This window comes from Trichechus manatus, unplaced genomic scaffold (assembly GCF_000243295.1).
Source record: "Trichechus manatus latirostris isolate Lorelei unplaced genomic scaffold, TriManLat1.0 scaffold00030, whole genome shotgun sequence".
In the NCBI taxonomy this organism is placed as follows: Eukaryota; Metazoa; Chordata; class Mammalia; order Sirenia; family Trichechidae; genus Trichechus; species Trichechus manatus.
Genome location: NW_004443966.1, coordinates 10,424,810 through 10,450,579, shown reverse-complemented (window position 1 = coordinate 10,450,579; position 25,770 = coordinate 10,424,810). Strand labels below are relative to the sequence as shown.

General features: G+C 55.4%; 1 protein-coding gene across 2 annotated transcripts; it reads right to left on the bottom strand.

The window, feature by feature from the left end:
* Window positions 1–4,717: 4,717 nt before the first annotated feature.
* On the bottom strand, window positions 4,718–25,725 carry PLEKHO2 (pleckstrin homology domain containing O2). 2 transcript variants are annotated; one of them, XM_004374792.2, is made up of 6 exons: window positions 25,612–25,725; window positions 18,598–18,747; window positions 14,316–14,432; window positions 9,976–10,080; window positions 8,296–8,394; window positions 4,718–6,197 (listed from the first exon to the last, which is right to left on the bottom strand). In XM_004374792.2, the coding sequence occupies exons 1-6, from the start codon at window positions 25,618–25,620 to the stop codon at window positions 5,181–5,183; spliced, it is 1,497 nt and encodes a 498-aa protein (XP_004374849.1). In that variant the 5' UTR covers window positions 25,621–25,725; the 3' UTR covers window positions 4,718–5,180. The 2 variants fall into 2 exon arrangements, with proteins under 2 accessions (XP_004374849.1, XP_023585487.1); XM_023729719.1 differs by lacking the exon at window positions 8,296–8,394.
* Between the last annotated feature and the right edge of the window lie 45 nt (window positions 25,726–25,770).

Below are 25,770 nucleotides of genomic sequence, written 5' to 3'. Positions count from 1 at the left end.
GAATTTTTGCCATCACTTCTCCACCCTCCAAGTTCCCTCAGAGGCTTCCTCAGTCACAGAAGCCTCCACTTGAGTGAGTTAATGTGGTCATGACTGACAGAGATGAGGGTGGGTTGGCAGAGGGCACAAAACAGGGTGGCTCCAGAAAGGTACAGGGAGCGTGGGCTCAGGTGGGGACAGAGGGAGGGACAGCCTGGTGCTCCCTTCCCCCACCAGGTCCCGCCCACCGCACCCTCCCCGTCCTGGGTTCTGTCTGAAGGCAGCTAGCCACTTTGTGGTTTGCAAAACTCTGCACTGTAACTACCCACAGGCCTTCAGGCCACGGAGATATCACATAGCCTGAGCTGTTCAAAAAGAAGGCTGTCCCCCCGATAAAACCAAATGGGACTAATGAGAGGTACAGTAGTCCAGTGACAAGGGCCAGAAGGCAGAGGGGACAAGGAAGCTGGTGATAGGGAACCCAAGGTTGAGTAAGGATATTGTTGATGTGTTGTGAGATTGTTAACCATTGTCATAGGGCAACGTGTAGTAACTGTTAAATGAGAAACTATTTTGTTCTGTAAGCCTTCATCTTAAGTGAGAATAGCAGCACAATTGGAAGAGCGTAGTCAATGTCACTGAACTGTGCATGTAGAAATTTTTGAAATGGTGTATCTTTGGCTATGTGTATTTTCACCAAAAAAAAAGGTTGAGAAGTTAGAGGGTTGACATGTTGTAGGGTTGTTAACCAATGTCATAAAACAATATGTGTACTACTGTTTCATGAGAAACTATTTGTTCTGTAAGCCTTCCCCTGAAGTATAATAAAAAATAAAATAAAATAAAAAAAGAAGGCTGCCCCTTCTCTGCACAGGCCTCTGCCCTCAGGACCAGAAGGAGTTCTTACCACATCCTTCCTTAGTCCTACAGCTGGCTGCCAACACCGTCTCAGCAGCTCCCCTCTTCAAGGTCCCAGAGGGGACCTAGTTCCTAGGCTATGGGGGGGACACCCCCTCATTAAAGGGACTTCTCTTCCTTACCTTGTTTCCTCCTCAGCACGGATCAAGGGCATCATGAAAGTAAAGTGATCTGCCCAAGGTCCCTCACCTTCTCTACAGGCCACTCACCCGGAATGGCCAACAGTAGGGCAATTCAGTGGGGACACAAGGGCCACAGCCAGTCGACAGGCCCCGGCTCAGGTGCTTCCTGTTATGTTAGCCCCTGGGCCTGTCCAGCAGCCCTCACAGAGGAAGAGGAAGGGAGTCAGACCTTAGTGAGCACAGCGGTGCTCTCACACGAGGGAATAAAAACTCGTTGCCGTTGAGTTGATTCCGACTCACAGCCATCTATAGGACAGGGTACAACTGCCCCACAGGGTTTCCAAGGCTGCAGTGTTTATGGAAGCAGACTGCCACATCTTCCTCCTGCAGAGCAGCTGGTGGGTTCAAACTGCCAACCTTTCAGATAGCAGCCGAGTGTTTACCCACTGTGCCACCAGGGCCCCTTTCACTAGGGAATGGGGGTGGGGGGTGGGGCGACATTGTAATCCCCCTTGGAAGGGTGAAGAAACTGAGACCCCCTGAGGCAGAGACTGACCTGAGGTCCCTTAGTGGGATTTAAACCTTGGCAGCCAGACTCAGAGCGCTTTCCACTGGCCCAGGGATCCCAAAGGGCGCTCGGTGAAGCCCTGAGGTTCCACTGAGATGTGTCAGGGTACCATAAGTCAGGGTCAAGGTTCACCCCTGACCAAGACCAGGCTCTGAGGTTAAAGTAACAGTTGGAATCACCATTTTGGAGCCATCATAGGAAAGACTTGTTCGGGCAAGAATAATCAGTGGATACTAAATCTAAGGGGCAATTTTGATGAGATACAATATCTTTGCACGGTATTAAAATATCTCTGAATATGAAAACATAACAGATTTCATATTAATTGCAAGGAAAGAAAAAACAAAAAAACCATTAACTATACAGTGAAAAAAACTGGACCCCTTGACCAGGTGATCACAGTGAACACTTCCAGCCATGATGCCCTGAGAAGGCCCCAGCATCACCTATGTGGTCTTGGGGCTGAGAACACATAACCTCAATCTAATTATGAGGAAACCTCAGACAAACCCCAAATGGGGAATGTTCCCTTAAAAAGGGAAGAGGGGGCTGTATTCCTTTGAAAAGGACAACATCATGTGCGATGTGAGGTTGTTCGCCATTGTCATAGGGCAGCATGTGTACTAACTGTCAAAACGAGAAACTATTTGGTCCTGTAAGCCTTCATCTAAAGTGAGAATAGCAGCACAATTGGAAGAGCGTAGTCGATGTCACCGAACTGTGCGTGTAGAAGTTTTTGAAATGGTATATCTTTGGCTATGTGTATTTTCACCAAGAAAAAAAAAGGTCGAGAAGGGAGAGGGTTGACATGTTGTGGGACTGTTAACCAATGTCATAAAACAATATGTGTACTGTTTCATGAGAAACTATTTGTTCTGTAAGCCTTCACCTGAAGTACAATTAAAAAAAAGAAAAAAGAAAATGACAACATCATGAAAGACAAAGACAGGTTGTGGAAATGTTTCAGATTAAAGAGACTAAAGACACGTGACAATTAAATGCAACACTCGATCCACCCTGGATCCCACACCAGAGGAAGAATAAATGTAATAAAAGGATATTATTGGGTCAAATGACAAAATTCCAAGACAAACCACAAGTTATTGTATCAACGTTAAATTTACAGTTGGTAACTGTACTGTGATTGTCTGAGAGAATATCCTTATTTTAGGTACTACACGTGGATGCATTTAGGAGAAAAGGGCCATGGTGTATGCAGCTAAATTCTCCAATGATTCAGAAAAAAATGATGCATCTATGAGAGAATGTGCAAATGATAAAACAATTGGGGTGAATTTGGGGGAAAAAACAAACCCGTTGCCATCAAGTCGATTCCAACTCACAGCAACCCTACAGGACAGAGTAGAACTGCCCCTTAGGGTTTCCAAGGAGTGGCTTCTGGATTCGATCTGCCAACCTTTTGGTTAGCAGCCAAGCTCTTAACTACTGCGCCATCAGGGCTCCAGTCTGGGAAAAGGGTATATGGTGTACTTTGTACTATTTTTATTCTTGCAACTTTTCTGTAAGTTTGAAATTATTTCCAAATAAAAAGTTGAAAAAATATTTTGAAAAGCATTGACCCTTAGCTCCCAGCCCATAAAAGATTGGTAGGAGGGGGTGAGATTGGAAGGGCCTCAGTTTAGCAAAGATGGAGCCCTGAGGGACGGCAATGCTCCCAGCCCAGCCGATGGCAAGGGGCCCAAGAATCAAGTCTGGGGGAGCAGTGATGTCACTAATCAACCTGTCTCCTCCCGCTTCCTTGAGGCCAGCTCTGGAGCTGGTCCCCACACCAACAAACAGGCTGGAGCAGAGAAGTTCCGTAGTAAAGGATTTATTGCCAAACTTCAAGAAAGGCGCTCGGTAAGCAGAAGACACAGGATGCCACCCTCCAGGCAGGCAGGCACAGCAGGCCCTGGCTATGGCGGCTGCTCCTCCCCCTCCTACAGAGGCCAAAGCATGGGAAGCCCATGGGCACTAACAGCAGGCATGAGACCAACAAGGTGGCCCACAGCTATCTGTCCAGCCTGGAAGCTGACAGATGAGGAAACTAAGGCTCCAATTCCTGGGAGCAGGTGACTTGGCTAAAGCCCCAGGCAGCTCTGGCTGCTGGTAGGGGTGTGCTGTTCCCCGAGGGAAGATGGAGGGGGGGCCGTGACTGTGGGCTCCTGGTAACATACCTGCTGTCATGTCAGAGACAGAGGGAGGGAGAGAGGCAAATCATGGCAGAGAAACCCACTTCGCTCCAGGAGGGTGGTTTGAGGCCAGGGGGGTACTCGGGAGCCATGGCGCAGCTGCTCACTACCCCCCTGCAGGCCACAGTGGACTTTGTCCCTTGTGACCCCTGCCACTTCCTTCAAGAACAGAGTGAAAGCACAGTAAAGAAGGCCTCGGCCTGTGCTGGCAGGCCCTCAGGGGGCACAACTGGTGCCTGGGACTGGCCCAGTGGGCAGAAAGGCCAAGGCATGCTACTGCGCCCTCCCTCTCCCATCTTTCTGGAAACAAAGTTCACATATAGAAGTGTCCTGGGCTGGCCTGTGGCTCTGCCCCTGGTCCAGCCACTGCAGCAAGGTGGAGGCTGGACAGCTGCAGAGCAGGGGGCAGCCCCAGAAGGGCCTGGCAGAGGCCGGGGAGCAGGATGGGGATGGTTTCAGGCCCTGACATACCTTCATCAGCATCTGAAGAAATGACAGGGATATTAATCTGTTTGGGTTGAGAAGGAACCAGAGACCCAGCAACAAACCCCATCTGGGGAGGCATAGAAGTTGGAGGGGCGTATCTTCTGAAGGTCGGTTTATGATCATTACCTACAGGTCTCTCTGAGGTTGACGTCAGAGCCACTCTGAGGCTTGCCTCTTCAGAAATGTGCAAGGCTGAATTCTTCCGCCTTGAGGTCCTCCAGAGCTAAGCCCTCCAATCACAGCTCACCAGAGGGCAAGGGCCTGCAGAAAACCTCATCATATAGAACAGGAAGCACAGGCCCAGAGAGGGGCCACAAAGCCACGGCTTCGGCCGAGCTGCCTCCCACCTGCCTTGAGAGGCCCCTCTGGGTTCCAGGTCTCACCCAGCTGAGGCAGGAACTGAGCCCCACGGCCTGGGCCCAGGGCCTCTGCAGCTACTTGGAATAGGTGGGTAGGGGTGGGGGTGGGAGAGGGGCTGGCTTTAAGATGGCCTCTGCCGGGAGGGTTCCCTGACTGAAAGTATCTGGAGATGCGGGCTGCAGGAGGGCTCAGCTGTGCTCTATTCAGAAGTCAGGAATGTAAACTACTGAGGGTGGGGAACAGAGATGATGCCACCCCCAGAAACCCCAGGTGCTGTGTCAAAGCCCTGGGGCGTTGAGAACAACCACACAAGCTCCCAAGCCCAGACCCTGGAGACCAGGCCAGATAGCAAGGCAGTGGCCTAGGTGGCAGCTGGCACCACTGGCCTGCCCAGGCCAGGGTGGGAAGGACATGCAGGAGTCTCGGCAGTTCCTGGCCAAATCCTGACATGCCCAGTGGCCCTTCCACAGCCTGAGCAGGAGCACATTTCTTGCAGGGCTGGGCTTTGATGGACTGAGTCGGCCAGGAGGAACTGTGCCTCTGACCCGGAAGGCCCTAGGGTGCACTTCTCCTGTAGAGGGTCACCAGCTCCTTCCGCTTCTCCCTTAGCCCAGGAGCTCCCTGGCTCAGTGCCCCCAAATCTCTGATTTCCTGCAGGACCTGAGTGGCCTGTCTCAGCTGCTCCACAGCGTGGCTGAGCAGTGCCTCGGGGCTGTCAGGGGCCGGCTCAGTGCCCCGTACCTTGTTCAACAGTTGCTCCGTCTGTTCTGAGGCCACCCTCACCTCCAGCTCAGCCCGATACAGCCGTTCCCTGGGCTGCCGTGGACGCTGGGGGCCCTCCCCAAGCAGGTCCCCAAGGGAGGAGCAGCGGGGATGGAACTGAGGTGGCAGGTCCCAGACAGGCAGTGCGGTGGACATTGCTGCATCCTTCTGGTGGATTCCTGGGGCGGCCGTGGCCTTGGACAGCTTGGTGGGCTCAGAGTTGTCATCTATGCCATTCACTGAGACCTGGGCTGGGCCTGGGGCAGAGATGTCAGGGACCCCAGGACTCTGGGCTAGCCCAGAAGGCTCCATGCCACTCATGGAAGCTCTCAGTTTCTCCGATATGATCTTGGGTGGGGGTGTAGGGGGCTTCCTACTCTCCTTGGGGGCAGCCTCAGAAGTCTCAGAACAGTGTAGCTGGGGTGCTCCTGTGCTCTCAGGAGCGAGGGGCTCCTCGGGGCTGGGGTTCTCCCAGCTCATCTTCAGTTTGTCAGGCATGATACCGTTGCGGGGCTGCTCAGGGCCCCTGCCCTCCCCAGATGGGGTCTCTGAGTCCTCTTGGCTCTCAGCGTGGGTCTCAGTGCTCGCTGAGGTGGGGGTTGAAGCTCTCTCCCCTGCAGATGTCTCTACCCTGTCACCAACACTGGGTGTCTCAGGCGCTGAGGAAGTCTTGGTGGGAGGCATGAGGGGCTGGAACTTCTCCTGGGGCTGGGCTACACTGCCATCATCGCTGGGGGTAAACACTGGTGGCCCGCTGTCCAGAACATCGAGGTCCAGGCGTGAAAGCCCGTCAGAAGCTGCGCTGGCCACCTGGTGGGGGGGGCAGTAGATGGGCATCATCTTGGATGACTGGCTATTGGGTCAGGTATGCCCACCTATAAGGCTTCTCAAATCCTCTCATCCACGCTGCCCAATCCCCCAGCCCCTACCAGCCACTCCCTCTGCCCTGGCTTCCAAGGCCGCTGGGTTAGAAGCAGAAGTGACTTCCTGACGACTCCTCTCCCACACCCCTAGAGAATTCTGTTTTGGAATCGCAGGCCAGGAAGTCAGAGGCAGGTGCCCTCTCAGCACCCCAGCCTGGCTTCTCCCAGCTCTTGAAAGAGGCCATTCTACGTTAGTGGCAACCGTGCCGGCCTGGGCGGCAGGGGACATGGTTTCCGCCCTGTTTCTGCCCCCTACCTGTACGGCCTTGGGAGGGTCCCTTCTCTACAACCCGCCCACCTGCCACCATGTCCACAGTCCCCTCAGCCAGTTGGTGACAGGAGCAGGACTCAGATTCAGGTCTCCAGAGTCATCTCCAGTTCACTCATTTCTGCCTCCCCATAGACCCCTGTCCGGTCTGCCAGCCCTGCACCCAGCCCTCTGGCCAGGCCGCTCGAGCCCTTGCATGCCCAGCTGCTCGGCACCCTGTGCCCACTCTCCTCATGTCATCAGATGGGGTCCCAGACACGGGCAGCCCCAGGCCACAGCTGACTGCCAGAAGACAACAGCTGTGCCAAGCAAATGGTTGTCCCCCCCACCTGGCTCCAGGGACCCTTGAGGACACCCAGCAACCCCATGGTCATGGGGAGTTGCTTCCTTTCCTCAGAGGCCCAGATGCAGGGCTGACAATGAGGCCTCTCCCCAGGTTCCTCAGAAGGTAGTGTCCTGGTTGGGAGCCTCAGATCAACAAGCCTAACCCTCATTCCTTTTACATTTACACACCAGTGACCTGGGCGACACGTTCACTCAGTCACTGGGACCACCAGAGGCCCGGCCACATACAGTTCCCTCCCTGAATTCTTCTCAGAGGGGTCCCTCTGTCCAAGGCTGCCCCTCCCCCCAACATCGCCTGGCTGTCCCCCTCAGGTCTTGCTTTCCTCTCGGGCAACTTGAGCCACTCCCTCTGTAGGCTCCTTTCCCTCAGCTTAAAGACACGAACAGGCGGCTTCGCCTCACAAACAAATCCTCCAACACCCTTGGGCTCCTTTCTTCTATGTGTGGTTCTGCCTCTTGCTTCTCTTCCACAGCGCCCTTCCCTCCAGAGTCCCCACAACAGCACTAAGCTGACTCTTTCTCTTGGAAAATATTCTATTAATGTCCCCACCTGCCTTTTCCTTAGTCCTGCCCTTATGACTAGTTGCTGCCGCCTGGCTGATGACCCCTGGGTTCTGTGCCACTCACCTCTGCCTTCTCATTATTGGCTCCTTGGTGGCTGCTCTTCCCTCACCCTCAGGCCTCCAAAATCTCTTCCTCACCACCCACCACAGACCCATCAGCTCCACTGGTCTGAAAGGGGCTTCCTCCCTCTTTCCAATTCCCTGTGCTCAGGGCCTCCATTCTCCCATCTCGGGCTTGGGGAGAACCTTCCCTCCCTCCGTGTAATCCTCCTTTGCCAGGCAATCTCCCAGTCAGCAGTGACACTCAGCATACCTTCAACTCTCCTGCCTCGAACATCAGCTCCCACCATTCCCTCCACTGCAATCCCTCTCGCCCCCAGTCTACCAACTGAAACCCTCACCATCCGTCAAGGGTTAGCTCCTCAGTGGTCCCTCTCTGCCCTGGCCTCCCAGAGCCCTCCTCTGTACAAAAATTAGACACAGCTCTCCTCCCAGCTGTCTGCGGACAGGTCCATCCTCCTGGAAGACCTGGAAGCTGAGCTCTGAGGAGCAGGGAGGCAGGGACTGGCTAAGGTCAGTGTGTGGACTCAGTAAATGAAGCAGGCTCTGGGCTCTGGGACATCTACAGTCCGAGCACATATAACACAGCTGCCTCCACACACACAGACACCCCTGCAGACTACTCAGGAGCCCCCAACTCCAGGTGTCCTCAGGAAAAAAATGGCCCCAAGCCTGGTTGCCACCCCAGGGATCTGTGGTCCTAGGCTCAACTGACCTCCCACCCGACCGAGCCAGGGGAAAGCCCTTACTTCTTTCAGGTGGACTCTCGTGGGCGGCCGGCGCCGCTGGCCCCCCCGCACCCGGTCCCGTGTCACGTGCTCCAGGGCACAGCTCTTGTCCACCTTTACCTGGGAAGAGAGGGGAACCAGGTCAGCCTCCACCAGGCCTTGGGGAGATTGGGAAGTGCCCAGGCATTAACATGACCCAGAGGCAGGGTCTGTACCTGCCATCCTCGTTTAATGAGGTCAGCGTCCCACCCATTGCCCCTCTCTGAAGCGTCTCCCTGTTTCTGGACGCCTGCTTCTCCGTGTCTCTGCACTGCCACGTCTGTCTCTGCAGAGTCTGAGGTACTCCCTCTCTCCCTCAGTCTTCCTGTCCCATCATGGGCTGTCAGCCCTGCTCCTCCGTCTATTATAAAGACCCAGGAAGCTTGAGGCTGTTTGGAGACTTAGTTGTGGGTTGGGGGTGGGGGCTGAGCAGTAACTATGTGCCCAGCCCAGACCCTGTGGTACCTGAGAAAAGGCCACTCTCCCAGGACCCCTGAGGCTAGCCCAGGAAAGAGCAGGGCCTCTGCCCCCTCGCCGGGATGTCTGGACGGAAGCATCTCTTCTGAGGGAAGGAACCAGGGTCAGGAGAAGCTGGGAAGCCCCAGAGTTTGGTTCACATGGGAAACCAGGCTAAGGGCCGTGGAGCAGCCTGATGCTGTGATGGGGAGCGAGGCTAAGACTCCTCATCCCAGGTCTGCCGGGGTCCAGGCCCACTGTGGGGAGGGGGCTGTCTCTGTTCTCAGTGGAGGAATCACGCTGCTTCACCAAGACTGTGGGGAGGCCCAGCCCATGGCTCCTGGGCCCTCTCCCAACCCCCACGATGTGGCCCATCATCCCTCTCCCTAAGATGGGGACACTCTCTCCAGGTAGTGAAGGACTGAGCGTGACACAGTCACATAGGAGAGACTCAGCAGCCAAGGGCTGGGAGTCAGGGGACCTGGGTATTAATGGAAGACTTGGGAAGATTCACCCCACCCGCCTTGGGCCTCAGTCCTTCTGCAATCGAAGGGGTCACTCAAGATGGCCCCCAAGATCCACTTCAGCCAAGACAGCTAAGAACCCATGGTGTCAAAGACAAACCCTCCCCAGGAGCCTGGCCTCACGGGACACCCTGCCCACCTCAAGACTGATCATGGCCACCGCTGCCACAGTCACCACTACTAGCACAGAGGGGTGAGGTCTACAGGGCTGGGTCACTACAGACAGACAGGGAGGCCCAGGGTCAAAAGCAAGTCCAGCCCAGGACTTTGTGGCCAAGCTGAAAAGGGAGCTTTCAGGCTCCCAGCTCACCTTCAGCCTCTGTAGCCTGGGTCTGCCTGCTGTTCCCGGCTGAGGCTGGGTTGAAAGGATGCAACTCACATAGCTGCAATCAGATCGATTCCATCCCACCACTGACCTGCTTTTTAATTTAAGATAAGTTACTTAATTTCCTTATGCCTCAGTATCCTCATCTATAAAATGGGGACTATCACCACCAACTGTGTGGGGGGGATGTTGTGAGGATTAAATGAAGTGACAACAGCAGATGACCCAGTGTTTGTAGCAGTGACATAATCGAGGGGTGTCTGGGATGAGGTGGGGGCAGGGTTATCTCTCAGACGGCACACAGGCGGATGGACGGGAAAGTGGGGATGCAGAGCCACCCACAGGGCTGCAACGCACCTCGTCAAGGATCTTGTTCTTGCCTCGGTTGATTCCTTCATTGAGGGCTTTGATCCAGGATTCCTTCTCCTCCCCGCTGGGTGCCTGGAATTTGATGTCGCTGACCTGCCAGGTGGATGGCAGACGTTTTACAGGGCTCATATTTGGGGTCTTAAGGAAACTTCCCACCCAGCTCTCAGAGTCTGCCCCAGGCACAGCTGGCTGGGAGCAAACCAAAACGAGCCCCACAATGTCTCTGATACCACAGCTTTGGGAGCCTGGGCGGGTAGATCCAGCAGAGAAGGGGCTGTCCCCCAGCATGGAGCTACCAGAGGTTTGGGTTAGAATCAGCCTTGCCCAGTGGAAAGAGCCCGAATCTGGCCCCTGGCCCAGGGGACTCTCCCAGCAGCCACCTGACCTCTGGGCTTCAGTTTCTTCTCTGTAAAGAAGTCCCAGTCTACATCCACGCCAGGCAAGGCAGAGGTGACAAACGTGAAGCGTATCCACTGCTGAAGGCCCACTGGAACCAGGGCCTCACCTCAGCTCCACAGTGGGCCCCACACCCAGCCCAGACTCCTCCTAGAGGAGGTCTCTTTTCTGGCCTTGAATCACAGACTATCAGAGAGGAAGGGCGTTGGGTGTTCCTCATGAGGAAAATGAGGCTCAGTAGATGGGACAGGATATGGTCAAGGTCCTATGTGGTCTGAAGTACATCCTATGAGTGCTGATCCACAGACTCTACCCCTACCGGTCCCTTCCCATCTCCAGCGGGAGGTCTGAGCTCCTATATTGGAATCATAGGGCGGCTCAGAGAGGCCCTCCTTGACAGGCCCGCAGCCAGGCAGGAAATGAGTGGGAAGGAATTAGGCCAGGGAAACTGAGCATGGACAGAGCAGTGGGGCCTCAGACCAGAGAGTCCCTGCTTACAGCCGTCTGGCCTTAAGCCTCAGTTTCCTCATCTGTAAAAGGAGACCACCGCCACGACCTGCCTCGTGGAGATGAGAAGATCACTGAAAAATGACCCATGGCGGCACCAAGTCCAGAACTGGGCACAGCGAGTGCTCGGCGACAGGCATGGTCACCGCCGCCTGCCTTCTGGACAAAACGCTCCCAGTTTCCTCATCTCAGACATGGGATGATACCGCCTACCCCAGAGCAATGCTGAGGGAATTAAACATGAAGCAGGCCAGGACCCGGCACGCAGTAGGTACTCCAAATGTTTACTAAACGATTGAGCCCATCAATGACTAAACTGACCAGAGGTTCTTTCCCTCACTTCATCTTTGGGCACTGCCCACTCTCTGACCTTAAGATGCCCTAGTTCTTTGTCCGGCGGGTGGCCAGCCTACCCTTCCCCCAGCCTGGCGTTAGATAACGCCATCCCTCCCGCCACTCTCCCAGTTATGTAACACTGAGTAGGCCTGGCCCCCTCAGCATCCGTGTTATATAACTTCCTCCCGGCTGCTGCCTCCTTCCCTTCATACGGGGCCTGGGTACCCGCCACTCCCCCACCCCCAGGCCTCATTTGCATGACCAGGGTAAATTTGATCCTGGCAGCACATCTGCAGTGAAGTCAGAAACCCCAGGGCACCCTGGCAACTGCCTCTCGGCCCAGCCACCAGGGCTCCACGGGGCTCTGGAAGGGACAGCGCTGCATCTGGTGTCCCTGCAATGGGGGCCGGCAGAAAGGGAGCCAGGGCCAGCCCCTCTGACCCCAGCTCCTGCTCCGGCCACAGGCCCTGGGTTGGCCAAGCACCCGTTCCGTGCAGGACCTCGTCCGCAGAGAGCCTGAGAAGGACACACTTGGACTCAGCAGCAGGAGCGGCACGAGTGGGACAGAGGAAGGAGCACTGGCCTGGGAGTCAAGGGAGTGAGGTCACCCTACACAGGCCCTTCACTACTCTGGGCCTTAACAGACAAGAACGGAACCACTGGACCGGCCTAAACAGGCCCCTTCCCCTTCGCCCAGCCAGTGGTGGCAGGCTTGGGGGAGGGGTCTCTGCTCTCTTCTCTGCAGTGAGAGAATGTGGCCTCAGGGAAGACCTACTATACTGCCAGCCCAAGGGTTCCCATAAGACGTTAAATCAGGCCCAGCCCTACCCTAAGGAACCCTATAATCCTGGCTGGATAAGCCAGGCATTCCACAAGGATGATCAGAATGGGCACAATTAGAATATCAAGAAAATCAAGAAGTCCCTCCTCCAGCCCCACCCCTGTGCCCTGAAGAGCAGGCTGCACAGGTGCCTGCCCTAGGCCCTTCCCAAAAGCCCCTGAGAGGGACAGGCCCAGCTAGGAATGTAAAAGATAACAGGGATGGCCTCAGAATAGATCCACGTGGCCTGGGAAAAGGCAAAGAGGAAAGAAGTGGGAGGGGGAGAGAGGAGGAAACGGGAAGGGCAAGCTGGCCGCCACCAGTGGGGCAGCAAGGCCCGGCCATGGCCATCCTGCTTCCTGGCAGCGGCGGCCTGTGACCTCATGGGCAGGGGCGTGGGGATGGGAAGACAGGGGGAGAAGAGGCATTCAAGACACTGGAGTCTTTGTTTATTTGATTAGAGGGAAAAAAAGGCAGCCTCGGGACCAGACAGCCAGGGTCACGGGACCTCCTGGCCTGCCGGGCTGGCGGCCCTGCTGAGGGTGGGGAACACCCAGGGCGATGGAAAGGAAGGTGAGAGGATGGTCTGGGGCAGTCCACCCTCTGACCTCTGGAGAGCCCCCACCCTCTGGGGGAGCTCCTGGGGGTGACAAGAGTCAGGGGGCCCCTGAGCTGGAACCCGGGTGTGCTGCCCCCACCAATGGCTCCACAGTTCCATATCTCCAATTGATTGCCCTGCTCCCAGAGTCGCCCAGGGCCAACGTGAACTCTTGGCAGGGCTGGGGGGAGGGGGGAGGGTGCGGGCTGAAGCAGCAGAGAACGCAGCTGCACAAACAGGCCTCTGTGAAAGGCCCACCTAGCCCACCACCAGGGGATTCAGAGCTGGAGAAGGGAGGCAGGCCCAGGGCAGCATGTGCAGAGGACAGCAAGGCAAGGCCCGTCCGCCCCACATCCATATAAGCACGCTAAGAAGCACAGAAAACCCAGACAGACTCATGGCCAGGCCAACACCCACCTTCACATAAAGAGGAGGACACACAGCAGACACACAGGAGCAGGCCTTCACGCACAATGCACTCTGCGTCTCTCTAACTCCTGTGTACCTACCCGGCACCCACTCACACAGGAATCAGCTCTCCAGGGCAGGGTAAGGGCTCCTGGCCTGAAAGACCAAAGTGTGGCTCTCCTCTTCCTCAAAGAGCCCGCAGCCGCGGATGTCACGTGAGACTGGGCCCAGCCCCGTGAACCCTCTAGAAATCCACCCTGACTCTGGGCACATTGCCCAATAGCCCCCTTTGAGGGGATGGCATCGTGAGAAGATACAAGGAGGTATCAGAGCTCTACAGCCCCCTTCACTGCTGTCTTGGTTGCTTCTTTGCCCCCACTCACCACAGAGCAGAACGAAAGGTTGATGAGCAAAGCATCGTGGTCTCCTCCAGGACCTCGGGCCCCGGGAAACCAACGGCTGGGCTCCAGGCCCCCAAAGTTGGAGGAAAACCAGAATAGCCTCCAGCAAGCCCAGACTCAGAGCTGCTACCCAGCCCCCCGCTTCTGTGACTCAGCCCGACTCTGTGAGGCTCCACATGATGTGCAGAAGTCGGGGTCGGGGGGGCGCACAGTGTGGCCCAGCTGCAGATGGGCGCGAGCTGGCGATAGGTGCTCTACACACCAGCCTCAGAATTTCAACTCCCTGCCGACATCTGTGAAACCACGCCATGTGTCAACAGCCACCCGGACTCCCCACCAGGGAAATGTGCACACGCGGCGTGTCACAGGGAAAGAACCTCGCAGCAAAGACAGAAAACTGCAAGGGGAGGAAAGCTGGGCGGCTGCAGGCCTCTGAGCACTGAGTCCAGGATGGGGGCAGAAGGGTGGCTCACCCAGGAAACCCTGGACTGAAGAGAAGGCCACACCCTCCCTCTGCCCCAGCTCACGGCAGGGTGTTGGAGGCCTTGCCCACAGCTCTCCTGCCCTCAGCCCAGCGCCTCCTCTGTCCAGGGTGTGGGGGAGGGCCAAGGGCCTCACCCCTCAAAGACAACTTTCCAATTACAGCCTGGGAAGGAGGCCCCGGGGCCTGGCGGGAGAGAGGGGAGCAACGCTCTCTCACAGAGCCCAAATGCATCTCCTGTCAACCAGGGGCTGGGGAGGCACCAGGACAAAATGAAGCAAGGCCCAACCTGGGGCAGCCCCTGGGTCTGAACCTTCCAGGGTGATCTTCCCAAGTAGAATGGCCTGGAGGGAGACCAGGCGGCAGTGGGCACCTCCCTACCTTGTTCCCTGGGGATCGCAGCAGGATAAAGCGATGTTTCCGTTTGAGGAGGGCACGAAGGTCCTGGCACTTCTCATAGCTGCCGAGCTCCACTGTTTCTACACACTTCTGCTCATCCTGGCAAAGGAGACAGAGGGGACACAGGCTGGTGAGAGCCAGACGCAGCCAGACCCTCAGCCACCCAGGCCACACCCCAGACTCTGATATCACTCAGCGAGGGCATTATGGTCGGGGAGGAGCCTCAGGCTGACACTCAGTCACCAAGATGCGGTATTCAGACCCCATCAGGCGCCTGGCTGGTGCTCAGCGCTGTCTGCAGGGGTGCACTGGAGGCTAACCATGCACGTGAGACACGGGGCACCCACCCTGGGTTGGGTCAAACGTGCCGAAGGCCAGAGGAAGAAAGAGAGGGGGATGCTGGAGAGGCCCAGAGGCCAGGCAGAGGCGTGTGCAAGAGGTAGCCTGGAAGAGGGAGCAGGATGTCGTCAAGTGGGAAAAAAGGAAAAGGCAGAGCTACAGAGCGAAGCATGAAGAAGGCAAGTTTGGGGCGCCACGCCTTGCCTTCACCACAAAGTGATCCTGCCTTTACCACAAGCCGGCTCCCCGACCTGGCATCTTTCTCTGGGGCCCCTCACCCCAGCCTGTAGGTCATACAGAGGAGAGCCAAGGGCTCCGGCCTGCTACCCTGAAGACTCTTCCAGGCCATCCCTGGACACTGGCCAGGCTGCCTTCCTACCCAGCAGCCCTTACTCACACTTGAGTGTTTTCTCCACAGGCTCAATCCACCAGGTACCTCTCCAGGAAGCTGCCAGGGATGAGTTCCCTCCCTCAATGTTGGTCAACTGCTTCGCCTTCCAGGGAAGACCAAGTTGGAACAACTTCCAACTCGCCTCACTTGAGAAGCAGGCCCTTCCTGGGGGTACACCGCCCTGAGACTGGCTAACAAGTTATGAAAACCCTGGCTGCTGGACATCAGGCAGAGAGCCCACGAGAGCACCCAGCCAGAGAGCATACAGTGCTCAGTAGCTTCAGTTTGGGAGGCAGGGACGTGATTGTTTCCAGAGAAGATGCCCCAATTTCCCTCTGTGTTAATCTGCGTGGACTGAGAGACCTTGACACTTGGCAAGCGCCTCTCCATCAGTGTTATCAACAGGCTGCTCTACATAGTGGTCTTAACTGTGTAGTTCTTCAACCAGCAGCATCAGCATCCCCTGAGAACTTGTTAGACGTGCAAATCCTCAGGCTCTATCCCTACTAACTCAGAAACTTGAGGGAATGGGCCTGGCAATCTGAGTTTTAACAAGCCCTCCAGGCAATTCTGATGTACTACACCAGTGGTTCTATACTTTGGTGGCACTTGGGAGCTTCTAAAAACCCAATGTCTAGGCAATATCCCAGATCAATTACATTAGGAACTCTGGAGGTGGGGTCCAGACCGACAATAGTATATTTTAAAGCTCCCCAGACGATTGTACAGCCAAGGTGGATAACCACTAATCTATGCTCTCTTCAAGGGCAGTGGTGGTTCCGTGGTAGAATTTTCACCTTCCAGGTGGAAGACCCAGGTTGATTCCCAGCCAACGCACCTCATGTGCAACCACCACCTACCGGTCAGTGGAAGCTTGCATGTTGCTATGTTGCTGAACAGGTTTCAGCACAGCTTCCAGACTAAGATAGCCTACGAAGAAAGGCCTGGAGATCTGCTCCTGAACATCAGCCAGTGAAATCACAATGGTCTCATCCCGTGCATGGGGTCCCCATGAGTTGGGGGCTGACTTGACGGCAGCTAACAACAACATGCTTTCTTTAGCCGCTCAGAGGAAGGGGGCCAGCGGGCCAGGGCAGCCTGGTCTCTCCCTTCCAGACTTATCCAGGTATGTTTTCCTGTTTTTGCCTCCATGTCGGTTTCCAACCCCCAGTCTCCAATCCCTTCCAAGTTCCTCCACTGAATACAAGGGCCGTAAAATCCACCTGCTCCAGAAAGCCGCCCTGACCATACTCCATGAGCCCCTGAGCCTTGGGGCTCCTCCTCTGTGCTCTGAAGTCCCTCATCACTTTCTGCTGAGAGCACACACCTGCCAGATGCAGGCATCATACTAGGTGCCAGGGACACAGCCCTGCCCTGGGGAAGCACAGCGCCTGGCCTTTTCTCCACCCTACGCTGTGCAGAGGGCAGCCCTCAGAAGGTGCATGCACAGCACCGGTTTGCTGGAATGAATGCCTGGCACAGAGGGAGACCCCAGGAAGCCCCCCTACCTGGGCATCCAGAGAAAGGAAGCTGCCTGGGGAAGGATCCCCTGTCCAGAGAGCAGCTCACCTGCCCCATGTCTGCAGGCCTCCCTCAACAGGGCAATCGCTGGCCCAAACGCACCCTAGTCCATTTCCACTACCAGACGCCAGCTCCCCACAGCTTCCTGTCCTGGGTCTCCTCTCCACCAGAAACGCTGAATCATCCTGGCCCTTCTGCAGCTCAGAAAAACGGATAAACCAGCAGGCACTGGGCGGGGGCAGCATCTTTGGAATGTCAGCCTCTCTGACAGCGAAGATACAGCAAAGAGCCGCTCGCTCGCGCTTGCCTAGTTCCTTATATCAGAAAGAGGAATTGAGCTAGTAAGCATTTCTCAATTCCTACTCCTGGGCCAAGGCACCCCCCCGCCACGCCCCAAGTGCTAAGTTCTCGTAATTGCATTTAGGTTTTTAATAGTGATCTTTATTTTTTTTTTTAAGTGTGATTTGGATTTTTCATGTTTAGGGGATGTGAAATCCTTCCTGCTTCCCAGCCATGGCCAGATGTGGCGGGGCAGCCCAGGACAAGTCTGGCAGCACCTGATGGGCCGACAGCTGGGGGCCTGTCACTCACTCTTACAGCAGCTGGGACTCGAGGAAGCTGTGACAACCCCCTTTATTTATAAAAATATCCCTCTGCTGCCACGTCTCCAACTGTGGCACACCCTAATTTGGTGATAGCAGCAATATAGAACATCTGGGGGCTGTCTGTTTGCAAACCCTCACCCCTTTGCTCTCCCCTCTGCTGCTTCTCTGACACCCCACCCCAGGAACCTGCAGACTAGGGCAGGATAAGCTAGGCGCTCTCAAAGGCACCTCCTTTAAACACTGATATCCGGGTTGCCCAAGCTTTCTTGGCCTGGGACAATTACGGACCTGCCAAGATACCCTGAGGCACACTGAGAGAGGCTGATGGGGAAGAGAGGCAGGTGCCTTCTTCTGCCCACAGGCCAGCTCTTTTCCATGTATTTCAACTGTCAAAGGCATACAGTGGTACCCCATTTTCAGTAGGTAGGCCGATAGCCTCAACCCCAAAAGACAAACCACATCTCCAAGTAAAAGCCACCAAAATAGCCACGAATGCCCGTAGTGAATGAATGCATTTTCCTCCTTGGGCTCTCACACAGAGCTTTACCGACTCTTACTTAACACACAATTTTAACATCCTTGGTGTCTAAGTTCCAAGCCTGCTAAAAACGAGGAGCACAAGAGTTTGAAAGGAGAAGCCATGAGGGCCATCAGAAGCATGAGGACAATAGAGTGGCAACCAACCAGCAGCTTGATGTAAAAGGAGAAAGCATAGGCCAGCAGCGTGGAACACTCTGACAATGAGGGACCCTGAGCCACCGGCTCAGGCCCGTACCTTCTGTTGAAGAAAACAGAAAATATTTAACATATTTTAGAGGATTTCCACCAAAAATAGTCTTGGAGTTTACTTGCTGGTATCTCTCAGTGGGAGGAGCATTGGATCTGGTTCTATACCAGGTTCCTCTGTTTATTGTGAGGTGCTCCGCAACCATTTTGCCCTCCTGACCTCAGGATCCTCTTCCGTAAAAGGTACAAGAATGCCACTTTCATGGGACTGTTCTGAATGTCAAATGAGAGGTATGTAAGAGTTCCAAACAAGTATGAGCACCGGCTATTATTTCCACTACCACTGCTGAACGGAGCAAGCTTCAGTTTTCCGGAACATTCATTAATGTGGAACCTTGTCCAGCGAGAGGGAGTTACAATGTGTGAGTGTACAATTGAGGAAACAAACACACATCCATATGCACATACGGTTCAAAGAACCTCTCATCCTATCGACTTGTCCCTAGATATATTGACCCCATATTGCAAACAGAAGCCCAGAGAAAGTTAGGCACCTGTCCAAGGTTGCACAGCATATCAAAGGTAGAACAGGTCTGCCAGCCCCAGTCCCAGGCTACTCCTGCTGGCCGGGGCTACCCCAGTGTGCCCTCTGTCCCACCCTCAGGGCCAGGCAGGTCCTTACCTCATTCTCGTAGACCAGCAGTTGGGCGTGGCAGAGGAGCAGGTAGCGATCTTTCCAGAGACTCAGGAGGCCCCCGCCACTCTTCTTGATCCAGCCGGCCTTGTCCGCGGTCCGTGCTCCCCGAGGCCTCTCCCTCCCCTCCTTCACGCCCTGTAAGACAGTACCAGGACATGCCGTGAGGGCTGCTGCCACGGGGCCACAGGCCACATGAGGGGTGTGTCCCTGTGCTGGGTACCCACAACTCCCAAACCAAATATCCCTAGTCCAGTAACAGTAATAACAGCAGCAGCTGTAATAGTCACTGCAGCAGCCACCTTATACCGAGCCATGGTGATTAGTACCACACGTGTCGTCTCATCTAACCTGTACAGCTAACTGCCCTCTGAGATGTGCCATCATCACCCACACGGCACAGCAAACTGAGGCTCAGAAAGCAGAGAGGGCTGGCCCAGGGTCACAGAGCTGGAGGGACAGAGCCAGAATTTCAAACCAGGTGTCTCTGGACCCTCCTTTCTTCCCACTCCACCATTCTGCCTCCCTTAACATCCAATCATGGGTTCACTCAAGCAGTCAACAAACATCGTACTGAACACCTACAGCGTCACATGCGCGGGGCTAGGCCGAAGTGAATAAAAACAACGCAGTCTCTGCCCTCAAGGAACTCACGTTGGCGGGGAGGAGGAGCTGAACAAATAAACACCAGACATAAGCGCAGTAACAATTGTGAAATGCTAAGAAGGAAACAAACAGCGGGCTGCAAGAGAGGACAGTGGGGGACCTGGCTCAGGTCAGGGTGGCCCAGGAGGGCCTCCCAGAGGAGGTGCTGTTTAAGCAGGGATCAGAAAGATGGGAGGAACAGGCAGCAGAGAGGTAATCGGCCTCCCTAGCCCATCCTTCCATAGAACCCACTCAGCAGCCCCTACTTCCTGCCCCTGCCCCCGCCCCAGGCCAGGACTTCAGGGCGGCCACCCGCTGGAGACAAGCCCATCTGGTAAGGGCTCCAGGGCTCTCCGCCTTTGACCACAGGCTGGACAGGGGCAGCCAACCCGGAGCCTCAAGGCTGGCCACCGACATCCTGTGCCCCCTCCATTACTTGCCTGGGTGGCTGGGTGCCAGGTACAGCTAGCCCACCAGATGGGGCCAGATGCACCTCTGAGTCCTCAGCACCCAGCACTGTTCTTTTACACATAATAAGTGCTCAAGATATCTGTGAATGAAAATAAATATACACCCAATTTGCTTACCACTGTGCTTCAGTGACTGGTACCTCCGAGTAGAGAGTATAGAGGGGAGGGGAAAGGAAAGGGGGCCAAGAGGTGTCCGAATCTACAGGATGCTAGAAGGAAATCAGCACTGACTAATTCTGAATGTACTTTTCATTTACATAAAACTCAGAAACGGGGCCCCAATCAAAAGAGACACGCCTCTCCCCAGGGATACCCTGTGGCCACAGCTGCCTTAGGAAGGACAAGCCCAGGCAGATGTAGGTGTGGTAAGATGTCAGCAGCTGGGCTGGGCGGGGCGGGGCAGGCCTCTGCTCTCCAGCGAGGCAGAGCAGCCCCAGCCTGGTTCTCACTGTGAACTGCAAATTCTGGTGGTTGGGAGTCTGGCCTTTGAAACCCAAATCAGACAGACCAGAGGCAAATCACTTAACCCCTCTAAGCCTCAGTTTCTTCATCTGTGAGCTGGAGATATTAACAGAAATTGCAAGGATTAGAACTCCATGAGGGCAGGGATTTTTGTTTTGTTTACTACTGTACCCTCGATGTCTAGAACAGTGCCTGGTACACAGTAGGTGCTTAATAAATGTTTGTTGCTGAATAAAGATAAGGCACGTAAAGCAGAGTCTAGTATAGCTAAACTTGGCCAACGGTAGCCGCCGGTCTTGTTACTGTTGCTGTCACTGCCATCCTGTCTGCTTCTCGTGGGCCCTCTCCCTGGGCATGGTGCAGAATTCAGGACAAGGCCTTCCTGGGCTAGAGATGCTGGGCCTCTGTGCTCCAGGGGTTCCAGGAATGTGCGGTGCCCCCTCGGGGTCTCCCTTGACTTGTAGATGGCAAGAGAAATGGAGAAGTGGGATGGTCCCAAATGGCCTTCCCGGATGGAGGAATGAGGAAGTGGAGGCATGCCCATAGGTCAGTTATGAGCCACCCTGTCCAGAGGAAGAAGGGACTTCATTTCAGGGCCCTTTGACAACAAGAGGGAGGCTCTCACAGCCTATCCCTACACCGGGCAGCCCCCTCCCCACTCAATACTAACACCCTGTGTTCAGCTCCCAATGAGCCGTGTGACCTCCAGAAGTCCAGACCCCTCAGTGGCCCCCTGAGGGCTGTCACAGGCCCAGGGCTAGAAGGGTAGAACTGAGAAATGAGAAACCTCACCCCCACACTTCACACACTCATGTTCCTTCTATGGGCAAAACTGCCTACAGCACCACTGGCCACGTCGTAGGCCTGCCGTGGCCTGGATGGGCAAACTTCGGAGTCTCTTAAATAAGGCAGTGGAGGCTGTGGCGTATAGAGCTGTCGCCCAAATCTCCCACCTCTGAGCTCCAGGCTTACCTCCTGCTTTTCAGGGGGCCCACCCACCACCCCATGGGATCTCACACCCCTTTTCTAAACTCCCTCTGCTCAGGACCCCTGCCTGCCTCATCTGCTGTCTGCCACGTGAAGTTCCCAGGGGCAAGGTGGGACCTTGTGTCCCGACCACTGCCCTCTCTGGCCTAGCAGAGCAGGCCCAGAGAACACTGTGGTTGGATTAGCTAGAGAGGCAGGTCTAGGGCTGGTGGGACCAGGGCAGGGCTGCAGCAGGAAGCTTTGGGATTGGGGGTGGGGTGACTGAGGAGCTGGAGGTCGCATGAACCAAAGCTCAGGGAAGGGTTTTCCTGTCAGGATTACCCACGGCAGCAGCCACCCCATGGGAGGCCTGGTTGGAAGCCAGGGTTCTGCTTGCCTGCCACTCTCCACCCAGCCCCTCTCCCTGCCTCTCAGACTGCTCCCACCAGGGGGCCTGGCTCGGCCCCAGTAAGTTTTAATAATTGGCCCCTTCCCTTGGCAGGGCTCACAGCAGAGGTTTTGTCCTGCTCAGCCCAGTTTCTCGGCCTCCTCCCCTCTTACTGACCAGCTGACCACTGTTCTTCCTGTTTCACTCTCTCCCCTCCCATCCGTCCTCACCCAGGCCCTCCCCAATGGCTGTGAGCAGCTCCGGAGGCACCCCTGGGGCACCAGCCTGGCTCCCCTTTGCCTGAGGTGGGAGGGTCTCTGGGTGACTCACTGAAAAAAAAAAGATGCCAGGTGACTCTGACCCTCTGCACAGAGAGGAGCGAGTGGAAAGCCACAACACACAACACAGACCATGACAGAGAGACAAAGACCAACAGAAGAAACGTTGTTGGCTAGTCAGCACCTCACATCACAGGAAGCTTGTGACAACTTCTGCCCTTTGACTAAACCCAGTGATGCTCCGAACAAATTCTACTAAGAACCCACCATGTCAGAGCCCTGTGATGGGGCAATCAGAGAGAGGAGGCACAGGCTCTACCCAGGTGGAACTCCCAGTCTAATGAGGGAGACCCAGTTCCCACCCTTAGGGAATCCACAGACAGATGGGGGACACAGCAATCTGGGGGAACTTCCAGTCTGGTGGGGGTGACATAGACCCTGCCCAAAGGAAGTCTCCAATCTAGAGGGTGGGTGGGCACTCCCTAGTAGAGAGGGTCCCAGTCTGTTGGGAGAGACATAGGACCTACCCTGAGGGATCCTCCAGTTCTGACTCTCAGGTAGGGTAAAGGCTTAGGAAGTCCCTGCAGAAGGTAGGGTTTGGGTAGGGATGAAGAGGAGACAAGACACACTTGGCCCAGAGGAGAAGGAAAGATACAAATGGTATCAAAGACCCTAAACTCTCAACCCTTTCACCATAGAAGAAGAAAGCCAGGCCTATCTTTGGGGACGTCTAGCTCAACTGGCATAACATAGTCTACATCCGACTATGGTGAGTTAACTACTGGGGTCATAAAAGCCAGCAAGCAGCCATCTAACATACATCTACTGGTCCCATCCCAACTAGAGCAAAAGAGAATGAAAAAGACCAAAGACACAAGGGAAAGATTAGTCCAAAGGATTAATGGACCACAACTACCACAACCTCTACCAGACTGAGCCCAGAACAACCAGATGGAGCCTAGTCACCACCATCGACTGCTCTGGCAGGGATCATAATAGAGGGTCCCAGATAGAGGGGGAGAAAAATGTAGAAAAAAATTCAAATTCACACATACACATGCAAAAAAAAAAAGACCAGGCTTGCTGGTCTGACAGAGTCTGGAGAAACCTTGAGAGTATGGCCCCCAGACATCCTTTTAACTTAGTAATGAAGTCACTCCTGAGTGACTTCCTTCAGCCAGAGATTAGACAGGTCTTTAGGGCCAACAATCACACACATGAGGGACGTGCTTCATAGTTCAATCATGTGTACAGGACTCATGGGCACACCAGCCCAAAAGCAAAGACGAGAAGGCAGGGACAGGAAAACTGTACAAATGGAAACAGGGAACCTGGGATGGAAAAGGGGAGAGTGTTGACAGATCACAGCGTTGGCAACCAATGTCACAAAACAATTTGTGTATTAACTCTTTAATGAAAGACTAATTTGCTCTGTAAAGTTTCACATAAATCACAATAAGAAAAAAAAGAAAGGCAAGCCCAGAGAGGGCAAGAGATTAGCCCGAGATCATAAAACCCATACTAGGACAGACAATGCCCTGCCTTTCAAGGTGGGTGAGGGCAAATGAGCAGCCTGGAGTCACCCAAGGCAGAGCCAGGGAAAGGCAGCACTGCGGGACAGGAGAGGGACAGAACCCCAGGACAGAGACAGGAAAAGCTGTGAGCAGTGTTTTCAACATTACTCCAGTGGTAGTAATAATACTCTACATTGATATTTGCAGTTTTCAAAGCTCTTGCACACACATCATCACATTTTTGGCTATCCCCTCCCTTCACTTTACAGATGGGGAAACCAAGGCCCTGAGAACACAGGTGGGCAGATGTCCAGACCAGCACGTCTTCACAAGTCTCAGCCTGGTGGAAGCCACCAGCGCATTGAACAGAGGGTGTCACTGAGGCTGAGGGGGCTTGCCATGCAAGGCGAGGAAGCTCAAAACGAGGGGGAGGCTGAAAGCAGCCGTTTGGGAGTGAGGTGATAAGGCCTTCCTGAGACTGGGGTCAGGTGACAGAGCAGGTGACTACGATCTAAGACATGTTTTAGAGAAATAAAGATGGGCGCTGAGGCCTAGAGGAACAAGGGGACGCTACTGAGAGAGAAAGTGGGGGGAAAGGAGAGCTAGGGATACCAAAGGGGAGACAGGGGACAGGGGCCCTGGGTGCGTGGGTGTGGCTGGGGCAGGGGTGCAGGCGGTTAAGACCACAGAGTCCCAGGTATGCCAGGGGCTTTGGGCATCTGGGAGTCAGTAAGTGGTAATGCTAGAGACTCAAGACCAGAGGGAGTGACCAGAGCTGGGCTGGCCATGGACAAACCATTGGCCCAGGAGGCCCCAGGAGAACTTCTCTTAATTGGGGGCCAGGGTACACCGGAAAATGGAGTAATCCCGACCCATATCCTCTGGGAGCAGGGGAGGGGCCTCAGGCAGAGAACCTAGCTCTGGAAGCAGCAGGGGCGGGGGCGGGGGAGAGCAGCCCCACCCCTGTCAGCAAGAAACCACAGCAAATCATAGTGGCCTGACTTTGCTGCCTACCTCCAACCACTCCGAGAGAAGGGGCCACAGTCATACCGTCAGCCCAGAGAGGAGACTAGGCCCTATATTTTATAGACGAGGAAATGCAGGCACAGAGGGGAAGTGACTTATCTACCATCCCACAGAAATGCAGGGCCTGGCCTGGAGAGAACACTGATGGCCAGCACCGGCTGCCCCTGGGCAGTGGCCCCTGGAAGTAGGGATGTGGGTACTGATGGGGACACGGGCAGCCTCTTCCACTCAGGGATCCCCAACTGGCCAGGGTCACCCCAAGAATGATGGTTTCACCTTTCTTCCCTACCCATCCAGGCATAGACCTATCCCTTCCCACAAGCTGAGAGGGACAGAAACTGGGACTCCTTCAAGGGATAAGAAGCAAAGTCAGCACTATTCTCTAGACCCAGCAGGCACCTCCTAACTTACTCATTCCACAGGCATACATACAGTAAGTGCTTGCTGTGTGCTGGACCCTTGGATGATGGGCTGCTGGGAGAACTGGGTATGCAAGGAGAGGGCAGGGGTCGCAGGGCGCCTGACCCCACCTCAGACTAGCAGTTTCCTGAGAGGGAAGAAGGAGGCTCAAGGGGCACTGCTGGTCCAGCTCTTGCCCGGAGGTCTCCCTCCCTCCGATGTGGTGAAGGCAGAGACCAGGATCAGCCCTTACGCAGACCAGACTCCGAAGCTAGAGCGTACACAGACGGATGTGGGGCGGGGACGAGGGTAGGGGGAAAAGCGACTCGCAGGGACTTATACAGGGGAGAAAAATGAAACTTCTCCACTTCTCTCACCACCCGGCACGGCTACGGCCTCAGTTCCTTAGGTCAGGGACCCCGGAACCCAAAGACTCCCGACAGCACACACACACCCGGCTTGCCCCCTCGGGATCCAGTCTGATGGGAAGGGCGTAGGGAGGGATTCAACGGTAATGTGGGTTCGAGTCCAGCTCCCTAGACTACTTTCAGCAAGTCGCCAAACTCGCTTCAGTCTCCCCGTTAGCCAATAGGGACAATAACAACCACGACCCCCCACAGTTGTGGGAGAAGCCAAAGAGATAATAAAGGAGGATGCGGTCTGCGAGGCGTCCAGCGCAGATCCCTATCCCCGCCCCTGCCCCACCTGCCTAGGCTCTTTCTGGGGGGGTGGTAGTCCCTAGACGGTGGGGAGTGGGGAGGGCAGGGCCAAGGGCCTGAGCCCATGACCCCAACCGCCGTGAGGGGATCGAAGACCCCAGCCCAGCCTCCCCCGCCGCCTAGTCCTGTCCTCACCTCCTCCATGGCGAATCAGCTGAGGTCCGGCCGCTCCGCCGCTCATTCCCGGCACCGCGCGGGCTCCGCCACCTCCATCCGCGCCCGGCCGGGCGGCGGCTCTCGACGTTCTGTCCCGCCAGCCGCCGGGGGCCCAAGAAACTTCGGGGGGGCGGGGCC

What these genes read in the sequence shown, in the direction of transcription:
- PLEKHO2 (XM_004374792.2), bottom strand. An exon ending in TGCGATCCCCAGGGAACAAG is followed by an intron (nt 10,081 to 14,315) that starts GTAGGGAGGTGC and finishes TCCACCTGGCAG; the next exon opens with GTCAGCGACATCAAATTCCA. An exon ending in AGAACAAGATCCTTGACGAG is followed by an intron (nt 8,395 to 9,975) that starts GTGCGTTGCAGC and finishes CTCTCTTCCCAG; the next exon opens with GTAAAGGTGGACAAGAGCTG.